General features: G+C 40.9%; 1 protein-coding gene across 9 annotated transcripts in view; it reads left to right on the top strand.

Moving 5' to 3' along the window:
- ABI1 (abl interactor 1) overlaps positions 1-14,432 on the top strand; it is an 81,392-nt gene extending 66,960 nt beyond the window's left edge. For 2 of the 9 annotated variants that reach the window (XM_009634546.2, XM_009634545.2), the window contains 5 exons: positions 1,294-1,394; positions 4,281-4,457; positions 7,284-7,370; positions 11,553-11,738; positions 13,452-14,432. In XM_009634546.2, coding sequence (XP_009632841.1) covers positions 1,294-1,394; positions 4,281-4,457; positions 7,284-7,370; positions 11,553-11,738; positions 13,452-13,627 — 727 coding nt within the window. In that variant the 3' untranslated portion in view covers positions 13,628-14,432. Of the gene's footprint in view, positions 1-1,293; positions 1,395-2,575; positions 2,657-4,280; positions 4,458-7,283; positions 7,371-11,552; positions 11,739-13,451 lie in introns of all 9 variants that reach the window. The other 7 variants (XM_009634549.2, XM_009634548.2, XM_009634552.2 and 4 more) reach the window with 5 other exon arrangements.
- Positions 14,433-15,410: the final 978 nt, after the last annotated feature.

The raw sequence follows: 15,410 nt of genomic DNA, 5'->3' as shown, positions 1-15,410 counted from the left end.
AGTGTTTTGGGTACAGTTGATGCTGAAATGCTGTCAGAATCAAATAACTTCTAAATCTGTCTGCAATGAAGATCTTGTTAATCTCTTTAGCTGGCTACTGTGAATGCTCCCATCTCTTGTCTCACAAGATCTTCTTTTATGTAGACTGCAGTTAGAGATTCAGCTGCAACCATGGTGACAAGATCAAGGTCTTCAGCAGACAGAACACTAATTTTGAAGGAATTACCTTGGCTTCCATTTCAGATCACTGATTTTCTTTTTTGTAACAGCGTTATTTTCTTAAGACATATTGGAATGATTTGCACTTGGCTCTTGACAGCACCGATTTGTAGCTGCCCAGCAATGGTAAATAAACTATAATATCACTGAGCACTCTTTAATTAGCATGGAAGGGTTAAAGCAGTGTTTTGGCTTTAAAACATCTTGACTACTTAGTTCCTTTTATATTATCCATGTAAATTCAAGCCTTGGTCTAGGGAGTGTTCTTGGATAAGAATAAGCACAGATTCTGCCTGAATCGTGATTCTTTTTCAGCTCCCTCAATGAAAAGAAGTGTTATGGCCCCCAAAGGCATACATAGAAATGTTATCCAGTAGTTCACTAGACATATGTTCTGTAAAAATCCTGTATTGCTGGCCTCTAACTTGTATATCATATAACAGTACTTAGACAAATTGTTACCTGGCTGTACTGTTACCTTTCAGACTATCTTAGAAACAAACTTCTACTACACAAAAAGTGTGTGCAAAGGCAGGGGGAGTGTTAGATACACAGAAAACTGTCCATACCGTACCCCACGCTACACCCCATCCAGCTGGTTTATTGTGGCTGTTCTCAGTTAAAAAGTTCTCAATCTGAACTTCTGTTCTGTGTAGTGGAAATATTCCTTCAGCTGACAGAATAAATAGTCTTAAATAATTATTTATAGTTTAGGCATGAACTCTTCCAGCCCTGGCTTATTACTTTCAATTATTACAAGGCCCCTGAACTATTCCTGCGGTTGTTACTCCACTGCCTAGAACTGGTATGGTTGCTTACCTTTTTTAAAAACATTTAGTTAGACATTTTATGCATAGAGATGTTTATCAGCTTAGCTAATTCCATTTATTAGGAGCATAATGCATCCAGACTTGATTAGCTGTATGCAATTGTAGGTGGAGACAAAGGCATTTTATAAGGTATTTTTCAACAGTCTATAATTGAGTTTGGCTAGCAGAGCTTGCACAAGAAGTGTGCCTGTTGATAGGCCTTTGTAGGAAATGCTGTGTCGATACTTGTGTTTTTCTTTTATAGCGGTAGTAGTGGAGGAAGTGGCAGTCGAGAGAATAGTGGAAGCAGCAGTATTGGCATTCCCATTGCCGTGCCTACACCTTCACCGCCAACCATTGGACCAGGTATGTGGGACTCTTCCCATGCTAATTTAAGGCTGTAATGTCAGTTGCTTGTGTTTGCAGAGGGATTTTGACTGAATACGATGGGGTAGAAAATGTCCTGAAGCACAGTTCTAGTCAGGAAATCCCTTATGAGTGCTGAGGGACATCTAGAGTTTTAAATCTTTACTGAAAGTACTTGCAGAACAATCACTTATAGAATAGCATATGGTTAAAACACCTTTGTCAGTCCATGTTTTTGCAAGATAATAAAGGGAGGGAAGGGATAGGAGGAGAGAGGTGTATCCTTTTAAAGCTTAAGTGTATGTTTAAATGCCTTTCTACAATTTGGCATTTCTGGATGCCCTGAGAAGCAGCAGCAACTATGTACATGTTTGATGGGAAATGTCTTCTGAAACAGCCTGCTAATTTTACCATCTGCCAATGATGTATGTACATGTTCTTTTTTTAATTACATAAAAGTCATTACTTCAAATAAAACTCAGAAGATGACCCATGAAAACACTGCTAGTAGTGGAATTCGGGCTTATCCACCAGTGTTGTTTATGCTACGATTGCAGTCTGAAGTTGCTAAGCTATGATGGAGATCATGGAGAGAGGCAGGAGAACTAGTGTGTATATAGTGATAAGAGAACCATGCAGGATCTCTGGGCATCGAAAGCATACTCCCTTGTCTTTAAGAATGATGAATGGTGAGAATGTGTAGGATCCTTCATTATTATAAGCCAGCAGGATTATTATCTTGATAGTAAATGAACTCAGTGGCTTGTCTACTATCTGTGTATTTTGTAAGCACATAAAGCTAACTTGCACAAGAAAACAGTGGAGTTTTGGTGTAATGTAATGTTGCTGTTGCACCTCTTAAATCTGTTCCTTGGATGACAAGTCTTCACTTTCTTACACACATGTAGGCTTTCCTTTCCAGGTGTTTCTGATCCTGCAGTGGTACAAATAGGCATGAAATCTTGCTATCATCTGGCATCTCATAAAAATTAATGGGAATAAAGATACTACACAGGTGCAAAACCCTGTGTAGGATCAGGGCCTGAATTTGTATCAGTTGGCTGAAGTTGAATTTCTGTATTTACTTAGGAAGCCTATCAAGTGCCCGTGTTCTCTTATTTGGTTTTGGTTTTTTTTTTTTTAATACATGGCCTAATTGGGAATATAAACTATTTTATTAGCACACATTTCTGTTCCTCCTCCTCCTGGAGCCCCGCCAGCACCACCACTGCCACCACCTCTCCCGATGGGCAGTCTGATAGGTGAGACTTGTGTCAATGCTGAAGTGATTGCAGTCATGCTGCATAATCAGTAATCATCTCTTCCTAATGGACTTCATGAGGGTGTCTTTTCTTCTGTAGTGGGGTCTACATGATTTTAGCATCAAAATCAGTTCTGGGATTTTTTGTTTGTTTGTTTTTAAACAAATTAATCTCCACTAATTTCCTGGGGTTAAAGCCTCTGAAGGTAAAAGCACAAGGTACGAAGAAAAGGCCACCAGTTGCTTGAAATCTCTGTTCCCAATAAAGCTAAGATCCAGTTAGTCTCATCTATAAGAACTCAAAATCAGCTTGAATATTGGTATTCTGCTGTATCACTCCTGCAGCTGAAACTAAGCCACAGCAGTTACACTCTGGTTTAAAAATGGTAGTTGATATATAGGGCGATGTATGTATTCTATCCTGTGGGCGTAAACTGAAAAGCAGAAGTGTCTGTCACAGTGGCTTGGGTTTGATTCTGTAATGCTGCAGGCGGGTGGCAAACTGGAAGACTTGAGGATACGAACTAACAGTTCTTGAAAAATTGCTTCAAGCGTTACATATAGCTCTTAGGATGGGATCTAAAAGCCATACTTTTCAAAACAGGCAGGAAAAAATACCCCTCCCTTGCCTATCACAGGCTGATGACAAAATTCATTGATTGTGTTACGAAACTAGCTTTGGAGGCTTTGACCCACATAACCCTTTGCACTTTCCCTTACTAAAGTGTTAAGCGAAAGTGACTTTGGATGGTGTTACAGGACTGCAAACTTCTGATCGCACACTGTTTGTGTGTGTGTGTGTGCATTTTTGTATACATTTATATATATTTATATAAGTATATAAAAGCACAAAACATTTTATTGCAAAACAGTTTTTGCATTTAAAAATTGCATTGATCCATGTGACCTCCACGTGTGAGATTCATTAGTTTGCAAGATGTGATTCTCTATCTGTCAGAGGTTAATCCACAAGAGAAATTGTTTTATTAACCTTGAAGTTTGTGCAGCAAGCATGTGGAAGGTAAAAATGGGTGTTCATCCTGAAGAATGAGTGACATGGCTTTCTGTCAGCTGGCATTGGTGATTCTGATTTGTTAGTGCAAATTCCATCAATATAAAAGCACAGCTAGCAAATATGATCGGTAAATGTGCCAAGTGTCTGAAGCTCATGACATTTGTTTTACTGTTTTGTTAGAGTGTCTTTATATTAGATTGGAGACAAGTTCTGGTTCACAATGGAGAACACTTGCTTTGAGCAGAATGTGGATTTTTTTTTTTCTGTGTGCTTTTTAATAAAGGGTATTGCATGTAGAATAATTGAGATATGCTTAGGAGTTGGAAGCTGATTCAATTTTCCAGTGCAATCCAGTCTCTCCAAGTAGTTCTCAGCATTTCTCAAATACCCTTTCTATGAGTGTTGTTTTATGTCCTCTGTGTTTTTTCTCATTATTAATTGTAACAGGGATGTTTGTTTTCTGTTAATCTTCTGTTACTGGCCTTAAATTATTGGAGACCTGTAATCAAGTATTTCCCATGTTCTGGGCTTTTTTCTGTTTTCTGCATTCTATCCCAAGTAATGCTCTGCTTAAGTCTTTTCCTTGGTTCCTCTGGCTAATGCTTTTCAGCTGCTCCGGGTTCAGCTCCTGGTTCCCAGTATGGCACAATGACCAGGCAAATCTCGCGACACAACTCTACCACTTCTTCAGCATCTTCTGGTGGATACAGACGGAATCCTTCTGTGACTGCCCCATTTTCTGCTCAACCTCATGTTAATGGCGGGCCTCTTTATTCTCAAAATTCAAGTAAGCTGCTGAGCTCTGAAATCACAAACTGTTTTGAGCAAAATGATTGTAAAAGCATGCATGGCATTTTAATTAATTTATAAAGAGCATCAATCAAATTACTGCTTTCTTTCCTAAAATAGAAGGAAAAACAAACAAGAAAAACCATATTGAGGTTGTACAGTGATTGCAATCTATGCAATTATACTGTTTTCCCCTCTGACTTGTTTGCTGTTACTCATGACAAGAAATTATTATGATTGCCTATCTAATTATAGGCACATTATACTTAGCATTTCAGGTGTGCTTGGAGAACATAAACTAAAACCAGATTTTTTTTTTTCAGGAGACCTAATATGGTTGTAGTACAACTCCTCCCTCCACTACTGGGCTAGTGGCAAGAGAGTACTGTCAGAGAACAGTGCTCATATAACAAACCTTTCCCATTACTCTGTCTCTTTCCCAAATCCTTTCCTGATTCCAAGTTTCTCTTTTGTTCTTAGTTTTAAGCTTGACTGTTAAAGAAGAGCTTAGTCTCTCTCTTTTTAGCAAACTCTTCCTCTGTGCTTCCACAATAGTAGTGCTGTAGATGGAGATGAATGAGGGAAGGCATGGATGCCATGAGCAAGTGAGCAGGTTTTAGTCAGCAGCATCCTGCCTACCTACCCAGCAGGGCAAACAAGGTTCACTGCAGAAGGATCTGCAAAATAAGGATCTACTTGGGTGTTGGGAGAAAGCTGTTTCTATTAGGAAACTTATTCCTTGCCATTTTCATAAATTTTGACCAGATACACATAGAGGAGTGATAGTCCTCTAATGGTTTCTGGTAGTGTTCTTCAGCGTGCCAACTCTTTAAACTCCAGAGTGATACTTCTTTTAAAAAGAAATGTTGATGTTTGGACTGGAGATCACTTTGGACCAGTGTTTGCTGTTGTGTACTTACCCTTAAGGAAAGAATGCATGTAAAATGTTTGAGACACTGAGGTGAAGCACTTCCTCGGTGGTTTAGAAGTACTGCATTTAGCAGAAAGCATTTTTATGTGCAGACACAGCACCTATCTTTTTTTTTTTTTTTTTTTTTTTCCAATCCTGATTTTCCTCCCACTCTCTCTCGCCCATACTGGCCCTTCATTTTCTTCCACACTCATGTTCCCCCAAATCAATTCACCACAACAACAGAAACTCCTTCCTGTTTGAACAGTTGTGTTCTGTTGAATAAACAGGGCTTTACTTCTGGAAATAGTTCAGTTGTGTTAAATGCTGTGCACACCACTGTTTCTGAACATTTACATTTGTCCAAAGCAATTTTTTGCTCAAATGCAGGTGCTGTTCCTCAATCTAGCCTCTCTGGTGTTTTCAAAATACTGATTGTCAACATTTTTTAAACAGTATTTTGATGGGTGTGTTTTTCTACTTTAAACTGTTTTCCTCTCTATAACTGGTGATTTACTTATTTATTTATTTTTAAATGCTACTGTCTTGACATTAAATCCAGGTCCCATGTTTCCTTAAGTTTTTACTTTTCATGCTAACAAATACTCTGTTTTTTCTTAGATGTTTACTTCAATTTTGTGAGAAACCTGTTTGTTCTCCCTCCTTATTGATCATTTCTCCCATACAGTTTTTGATTATTGGTTTTGTAATGAACTAAATGCTCCATTTTTATTCATCAAACATTAATCTTAGTTATGGCTTTATTTAAAACTGTTGCTTACTTGGAAGTACAGAACCTCTTTCAAATTTGGTTCCAACTGGACTACCCTGCTGAATTCCCACCTTCAGAGGAATTTCTCTGCTTCAGTGCAAGAGAAAGGCCACGGAGAAGGGGCCATGGTATAAATAAATGAGTTGATGTTTTGTTGGAATTTCTCTTTTTTTCTTTTTTTTTTTTTTCCGTTCCCCTCCCTCTTCATGGGGAGATGTCCTGCCAGAGCTGATACTTTGAACAGCATGCCCTACTGCTACCATGCCTCTGTCCTACCCATAGAGGGAGGAGTTGGACATCTCGGCTGTCAGCCCAGCATCTCTGAGAGCTGATGCCTCCTGCCCTGTATCTCATTACTCACCAAATAGATACCTGCTTCAGAGAAGAGGAGCTTGCAAATGCTTCTTGGGGAGCTCTGTGCCCTAACTTAGCCAGTTGTAGCTGTTGATGCCTTTGCCAGCCTCTCAGCTTGCTGAGTGCTTCTAACCACAGAAGACTTAATTTAAAATAAAGCACCATTCTGCTCTAAACCCATCTGGTTTTCCCACCAACAGGTCCCTTTTTCTATGAAAACCAAAAACACAGTAAGCCAACCCACTGCCCCCCAATATTAAGTATTGATGTTGCAGCACTGTTTCCCCTGTAAAGTAGTTGTCTTTGCTCTGTGTCAGCACTGCTTAGAGGAGGATCCAGAATCCTGCAAAACATCACCTCTAATACTCATACTGTACTTTTAAAGATAACAACTAAATTTGAGTAATCCTTATTTGGCAACAAGATGAAAAGCTCAGTTTTGTGCGCTCCCCAAGTGAAGTGGAGCAAGTCCCTTCACACGCACCCCGTGAGCTTCCAGACACACAGCCTGCGCTCGGCGCCCTGTTCAGCTAAATGCAGGGGCACGCTTTGCTTTTTGATCCTCAATTGGCCAACCACGAATTCAGCCTTGTTGGAAACACAAGATTGAAGAAGGTTCTCCCGTGTGTGTGTTCTTGTAGTTCTTTATGTACTTTGTTTTGTAGTCCTCGTTACTGACGGCTGCTTTTGTTTTTTTCCCCCCCCCCCCCCCCTTTTTTTTTTTGTGTTCCTTCCCTTTTTCTGTTTGACTTTCCCCGATACGGGGGGTGTGTGTGTGTTGCTACCAGTTTCTATTGCTCCACCCCCTCCCCCTATGCCTCAGTTGACTCCACAGATACCTCTCACAGGCTTCGTGGCCAGGGTGCAGGAAAACAGTAAGTTTGGACAAGCTGAGCTGTTAAAGGGTAGAGCCTACTTTCCTCTAGCATGCATGGCTGGCAAGTCAGACTCTGTTTCCTTTTCCAGAAGCTAATACCATCTTGCATTCTAGTGTCAATATGCTATTGGAGCTGAAGGGCACACTCTTCAATCCTTTATAACATCTGCATGATTATTACTGACCCACTTAAGTTCTGAACTGCAGATTTATTATAGAAATACGGTGTGAAATATGTGGCATCTGCTTGGTGTGAATATAGAAATGTATCTTAATTAAAAATAATAATTTCATGTTGAATAATCCTGCCTGAGGCTTTTTCACTAGGGATAATTGATTAGTTTTTATTAGAAAGGCTTGCCTAGAAGGTCAAAATATGTACTGTGTAACCATTGACTTGAATACTGTAGTAATTTTCAGGAAGCTGTACACTCAATTGAAAAGGTGCAGTCTTATGATCTAATGCCATTACAAAGGAGCTTGTAAGGTATTTCTCCTCTCGTCAGCCTTCATTCTCCATTTCTTTGTGTTTTCTAGCCAGATTTCCCTACTGAACTTCTTGCAGCATAGCTCTGCTTGTTAGGTTTGTGAAAGATAGGCTCCCTGGCTATGATCTGTGCTGCAAGGTGTTTTATACTGGTAACTCTGCTTTTACCATTGCTGCTTGATTCATTTCAGGTGAGTGTTACTGTCCCAAATGCTAGTGCAGGTGTAAAGCTGTGTTCCTGATCTGGGAACATCTTTGTAGCAGTACATTGCAGTTCTGTAAACAACAGAATGAATGCAATGTAGATAGGGCACAAAGTAAGTATAAAATGTTTTTAAAGTGTTTGGGAGGCATAGGAAAGTCTGCTAGGATCTCAGGGGCTACTACTACATAGTAGCTACATAGCTCCAGCATGCATCTAGGGACCCCCAGATCTGACTAGTGCCGCTGTTCAGCTTCCCATTAGAGCTTTTAAGTGGTCATGTTCTGAGCATTCCCCTAGAGATAAGGAGGCATCTCTCTGGTTCTCATTCAAAAATAAGGTATTTTGGTGCTGTGCTAGGTAAGTAGTAAGAATCATGTTGCTGTAGAATAGTATGCCACAAAGCTGTGTTGACGAACCTTGCCAAAATTCAAAGTGTAGAGGTAAACCTACTGAAGATGGAGGTTACAGAATGTCTTCACTTGCAGATAAACTTGAGAAAATTGAGACCCGCTTCTGAATTGTTCCAAGTATTGTCCTCCTGGAGATAACGCAGCCCTTGGGAGAGCGGAGGTGAAAGGGACAGACTTATTCGTGTGTGCAACAACAAAATGCAAGCTGACTTGTGAATGAGATTGCAGCAAAAATAGCTGAAGCTTGAAATCTGGTCTTAGGAATTGTTCTTTTTATTTTCTTTCTTTTAACAGTCCCTTGGGTTTGAAAGTTATATAATGAGTATGGCTTTGAGCTGCTGCTGCCTCGTTTTGGAGGCAGGGGTGCGTGTGGCAGTCCGCATACGCTCAGCAAAACTGGCTGTAGAGGCTGTTGTTGAGTTTTGGCATTGTGTGCTAGACATTAATCTGCCTCATTTTCTGCAAGAAGTCTATGGGGGAGTGGAGTTAGGGAGACACGTGGGTTTGGAAAGCAACATCCTCTGCTCTGTGGACTTCTTTCAGAGGATGAGGACAGAGAGCTTAGAAACTATGCAACGCCTATTCTTTTTTCCTGCGCCCTGTGCCCAGACTGTGGGTATCCCCTTTCAGAGGGGTTTTCCAGTGTGTCCGGTGCCCAGGGACAGCTGACTGGTTGCAAATTGCTGTGCCATCACATCCAGTCCTTTCAAAAAGAGTCTGCTGGTCCCCATTTAAAGAACAGGAATGCAAAGACATGCAAGAGAAGATGTCTCACTTTGGAGCTGTATAAATACTGGTCCTTTTACCCTTTCTCATTTAGTGTGGTTTTCTGTATGCTCCTCCTGCCCCTTGGAAAAGTAGAGTCTGCCTGTTTTAAGCTCAGAGCCAGGAAAAGTCTAGGTTAAAATCCAAGAGGCAGGGGGATACTTCCATTGGGTGGCACTTGTCTAATTTCTGTTCCATTCTCTCCCCTTGTTTAAATGTGAAGTTGAACTGTTTTAAATGTTTCTCATAAAGCGTGCAGTTTCTGCACTGCATCTCAGTTAGGGTATGTGTTGGCACTTTCGCACTTGCATTTCCTGGCCTCTTGTCTCCTTTTCAAATAAGCAACTTCACTGTTGAATAAATACAAGTTTTTTGCATTTATTAAGGTAAGGATTTCTCAAGAACCCGAAGGATTGTTTTTCAATGTTTCAATTGTTTTTCCTGGCTGCAGATGGAAATTAAGGAGAGAAATACATTTTGTGAAAGATGTGCCGAAACTACCACACAAAACGAATCAATTCATAAACAGTGTTGTTATGTGTCTGTGGCGGAGTAATGAAGCCTGCCTGTAAGTGCTATTCAGTAGCACGGGCAAGACCTAGTGTTCGCTTGGCCAAAGACTTTGTTAGTCTGTCTCCAAGTGACATAAATAGGCTTCTGTATGGGAGAGGAATCACTAATCCAGTGGCAGCCGGTCTTACCAATGGACAGAGCTGTGGGGTATGCAGCTCAGCTGGTTGAGTTGAAGAGGAGCTGGGCTCGCAGGTGAAGAACAGCATTAGCTCTTCCAGGGGTAGAGAGTGGGCTGGCTGCCAGGGCTGTGAGGCAGCCTCTGTCCCAGGGGCTCCTGCTGGCTTCTGCCCCCTCGCAGCAGATTTGGCTTCCCCTGTACCCACCCGGTGGTCTGACGCCGCTAGGACATGGGAGCTCTGCTCAGGCCCCTTGTCAGGGGCATGTGGCTGAAGAGCCAAAGTTAGTCGCCACTGGAGTAGTGGCCAGGCAAAAGTAAAGAGCTTTAGAGGAAACAGAAACCCTATTTCTAATCTCCAGTGCTATTGTAACTAGCAGTAGCTAAAGCTTCACTCAGTGTTGTTCTTTCCTTGCCCTGCAGCTTCGCTTTCTTCTCAAAATTAGTGTAGTGTGCTGGAGCTACACGTTCTGGAGCATGTGCCCAGCCTGATGGCTCCTTGCAGTCAAACCCTTTCTAGAGCAGTAGTTTTCAGCCTGTGTCTTCAATGTGCCAGCTCCCAAATCTCTTGTAATTAAATCTGTATTGCTATATAACAAAGCTGAATTTAGTGACAGTAGCTTCCTTTCATTAACTTCTGGCTTCACAGCGCTTATTCCTAGGTCCGTGTGTAGTGGACCATAGTTCCCAAGGAATAGTGACTTGATGTCTTGCATCTGAGTGTGCTCTCTCCTTTGCTGCCAGCTGCTGTGAACATTACTGAAAAATGATTTGATGAACTGATTTTCAGAGTGATTTGTACCATAATGCTTTTCTCTTTTTTTTCCTCTTTCCCAAAGCAACTTGTAATTGTGCTGATTGGAGAATCTCAGGGCAGGGATTTGACATTTTGGATTATACACTTAATTCCTTGAGCACTTTTTTTCCCCCAAGAGCAGCAGCTGGCTGTCGTAGTTTTCCATTTATTAATTGAATCCTGGATATGTGCACAAACACAAGCTAGTCTGCAAGATAAGGATCAGCACAAAGCTTTTCTTCTGCAGAAGGATTACTTGGCTTTCTCTTACCTGGTTAAATCTTAAAACACTAGTCTCTTCCCTTTTTTACGATCCACACCAGATCTTTTTGTCCCCTTAATGCTCGCTCTGAGAGAAAAGGAATTCAAGGAAGCAGTGTTCAGAAATAAATTAAAGTGATTGCTATAGACAAAGGATTCATTAAAAAATAATCAAGCTGCTGGTCCAGTCCAGAGGCCTGTTGCTGCCTGGCTCAGAGGGTGCCGCTCGGAGTCCTCCCATAGCTACCCGCTGCAGCTAGCCCCTCGGCGCGTGGACGTCGGAGCAGGAAGCTTTCCTCTCTGCTGGTGTTCAGCTTACGCCCCGCAGCATGTGCTTTGACTCGAGTAGCATTTATACATAGATTTGACCACTAATAACAAATGTAGCTGTGCGTTGTAGCTGTTAATACAAAGCCTCCGTTTCTAATCAGTGCATGGTATTATAGTGCATGCTGTGTGTGTTGTCCCCCCACCCCTTTTATTTACAGTGTACAGCCTCAGGTTTGTTTGCATCTCTGCAGTGTTTTGATTTAAGGAAAAAAAAAAAATAATCTCCAAATGTTTCTAGTTGCTGATAGCCCGACTCCTCCCCCCCCACCGCCTCCCGACGAGATGCCGATGTTTGATGACTCTCCTCCTCCTCCACCCCCACCCCCCGTGGATTATGAGGATGAGGAGGCTGCTGTTGTGCAGTACAGCGATCCCTATGCAGATGGAGATCCTGCTTGGGCACCTAAAAACTACATAGAGAAAGGTAAGAGAAGCGTTGGAGCTCTGTGTTACTGCAGTGCCAGAGGATTAATGGTATCTGAAGGCAACGAAGGACTTCACTTGGGTCTGATGAAAACAATCATTGTTTCTGCTCAGTCAGAACTCAAAATGTTCTTTTCTTAGTTTGTCTGTGGCTGTGCCTAATGTCATAAAATAAATCCTGCTTCGGAAGGGTTATAAAATACCTTCAAGCATTCTAGAGTGGATAAAAAAAATTCTTTCATTAGAAGCGTATGTAAATCAGATGGCTTTCATTGTTGCTGGGCTGCTGGACTGTGTCTGTAGCTACCTCAGGATTGCTGGGCAATCATCAATAGTGTTGCAAAAAGGCCAGAAAGTCCAAGCTCTATTTTCTCTGTCAAACTAGGTAGCTAGAGTGGATCATTAGACTTTCAATTATAAAACGTAGCGAGGCTTCCTCAGAGACTTACCAGTGTCTCTAGATAAGCAGACTATGAACCGTGCCTAGGTAGGAACTTACAGTAAACGTCTCTTCCCATGAATAATTGAGAGGCTGACTTCCTGCCCGTAGAGTTGTCTGTGTTCTGAGCATGACCACTTTGTCAGCAGCAACGTTGCAAGTTCCCTCATGATGTGGCTGGTTCTGTAGTGCGTATGAGACGGGGTAGCGGGTACCTGTGATACACGCCCCAGCAGAACTGCTCTGTTCATCTCCACTCCTAGCTGGACTGTGTGCAGGACGTACCCGTGGGATGAAAATAACTGATACACTGCATCACTATTTGCTAGGCATTAAGACATTGGGTTTCTGAAAATATATATACATGTAAAATAGTAGGTTCTTGGAATTCATAAAACTCATCAATTGCATAAACCCACATCAACTGCTTTGAAGGGCAAGGCTGTGATGTCCAAAGTTGGTGTATTCACAGTGGTAGTTTTTAAGTCCAGTATTACTGGTGGCGACATTTACTTCCTTGGGGGAGATCTCCGCTTTGTTAATTGCACACGATGAGTCGGAGGTTGGTAGGAGTAACACATTTGCCAAGCAGGTACTGAAAAATAGCTGATGCTGCTGTAAATTCACTTCTACTTTTTCCTACAATAACTTTTATACTTGCACTCATTGCAGCTCCTTGGGAAAGTAGTGCTAGAACTTCTGTCACATGGAAGCTCTGTAGCAAAGACATCTCCATACAGCGGCTTTAAGCAGCTACCTTACACCATCACACCCTGAGGTCCATGCTGTATAGCTGCAGGGGCCATCGTGTAGAATTTTTCTTCTGTTGGTCCATTTTCACAGAATGCTTTTTTTTTTCTTTCATTTTATTTCTTTTTTTAGGCTTCCTCTAATCAAGAGATCCCTACAGAGGGATCCGTATGCTTTTGAGGTAATCTGATCAGAAATGACTGCCACACTCATGGACCCGGTTATTTCATAGTTCAGCTTTTAAGTGTCCATATCCTCAGCTTTACCGTGTTGCAGTTGACTGTACCTCTCTATCAACAGTTTAACTGAGCGTTCAGTGTAGTCACCACCCACTTACTGGTAGCTAATGTTGAAAGAAAAGTGAAATTTCATTTTCTGGACTTAGCGTTCAATAGGGAAAGCCTCTGAATTCATCATGGAAAATCCCAGGAGAGCAAACTAGTCTTAAAAGATAATTGTACTTCAAAAAATGTTAATACTGGTGCTATTAATAAAATGCTAAATGTGTCCCTGTTCAATCCACAGTTGTTGCTATATATGACTATACAAAGGACAAAGACGATGAGCTGTCGTTTATGGAGGGTGCAATCATTTATGTGATAAAGAAGAACGATGACGGCTGGTATGAAGGAGTTTGCAATCGAGTAACTGGCTTGTTTCCTGGGAATTATGTTGAATCAATCATGCACTATGCCGATTAAAATCCTTTGCTTTTCAAAGTTGGGTCTTGTATTCAGTCATACCATGATTATTTACGAGGGGTAACTAAAAGCTAACAGAATTGTCTTAATATACTTTAAAAAAAATGTGCCCATTTCTTCAGGCCATACTGTTTTAATGGTATGATTGAATGTCCATCTCTCTAAGTCTCTGGAGACAGTATGTCTTACCTGATGGCAATTTGTAAAACAAGCAACTGTCTATAACTGGTTATACTTATTTACTTATGCATTGTTAATTTTATGACCAGCCTAAATATTCTGGGGAAGTAGGGTATAATATTTAATGAACCATGATCAGATTGTGCCATTACATTTTTCAGTACAGCATGGTAACTAACACTACGTTAGACTAACATATTAAAATCTGGATGAGAAGTTTAATGTTAGTGCTGGTCATATTACTTTTTGTTTAGACTCTTTGCTCATTCTTGAACTATATTTGTTTAAAGCATGCATACAAACTTATGTATTGAAATATACTTTTTTAAAAATCCAAGATGCTTCCAATTGTTGTAATCTTTACCTGGAGTATTCTCACTAAAGTCTATTACAATGAGTTGTTTGGGTCTAAGGTGTCCGTGTGAATCAAAAAATGGGTGGTCTTATGTATGTGTAATTTGTACCCAAGTTTTTTTAATGAGTAAATTTACATTATGACTTTTTCCATTCATAAATATATAAGTGAACCAAAGGTCTTGTCCATTACTTTGTTGGTTGGCTTGGCAAAGAAGTTTGGAATGCTGACGTAGCAAAATCATGGCTGTGTTATCCCAGGCAATGTACTAAGAAGCAAATGTTTGTAACATGACTTTATCACTGACATAGGGCAAATAAATTAGATCTGAAACCTGAATTACACATTCATACATACTCTTAAAAGTTCTTTTCTTCCAAAATTAATTTTAGCAAGGATTCTTGATGGAATCTCGTTAAGTAGGTGCAGTAAGTTGGACACCAGCTGTAACTGACATTTTGCAGTGGAATGGTATCTGGCTTGGTGATGGGGCAGGCTGAGCAGAGGGGGCAGGCTGCCCTCTGGATATGACTGAGGGGGGACAGACACAACGGGAACTTGGCCATCGTTGTGCTAAGGGATCGCAGGCAGAGATAGATAGAGATGATGCACTTCCCTGTTCTACAAATTCTGTGGCTGAAATAACCTGGAAAGGAATGTGGTAGTACTGGATAATCACTGTCAGAGGAATGCATCTGGGACTTCAAAGCGGACTTCTAGGAGGGTATTGAACATACTCTGTAATGAGTGGTGGAAGGCGATGGCGTTGAAGCTTTGACTGGCTGTTGAATCATTCATTTTTAGTGTGAGTTAGAAATACTGAGCGCTTCACTTTAACTGCAGCAATCTCAAACTCAGCATCTGGTTAACTGCTAGCAAGTAGCAACACCTGTATTTTGTTATGAATTGGAAAACTTCTCATGGATTTATCTAACCAATTAAAGTCTGCATGGAGTCTTTTCTAATAAACTGCTTTCTGTACTTACAATTCCAGGTACTCCTGTAGTTTAACAGCCAGGAAGGCACTCAAACCATCTCTCTTCACAGGAGTTTACCAGACAGTAACATGCACGCTCTGTTTATTAGTGGGAACAAGTAAAATTCAGAACAACTTCAGTTCTCATACACTGATTTAAATTTATTCTCATTGTGGCCTTTGTGCATCAACATGTAAACATCTTCCCCAGCCCCCACAATTAACAGCCCTCACTAAAACAATTGTACAGCACAGTTTGATTTGCTCTGAAT

This window comes from Egretta garzetta, unplaced genomic scaffold, assembly GCF_000687185.1.
Source record: "Egretta garzetta isolate BGI_Z169 unplaced genomic scaffold, ASM68718v1 scaffold142, whole genome shotgun sequence".
Classification (NCBI taxonomy): Eukaryota; Metazoa; Chordata; class Aves; order Pelecaniformes; family Ardeidae; genus Egretta; species Egretta garzetta.
The sequence above is the reverse complement of the archived record's forward strand: the minus strand, read 5'-3'. Positions and strand labels throughout refer to the sequence as shown.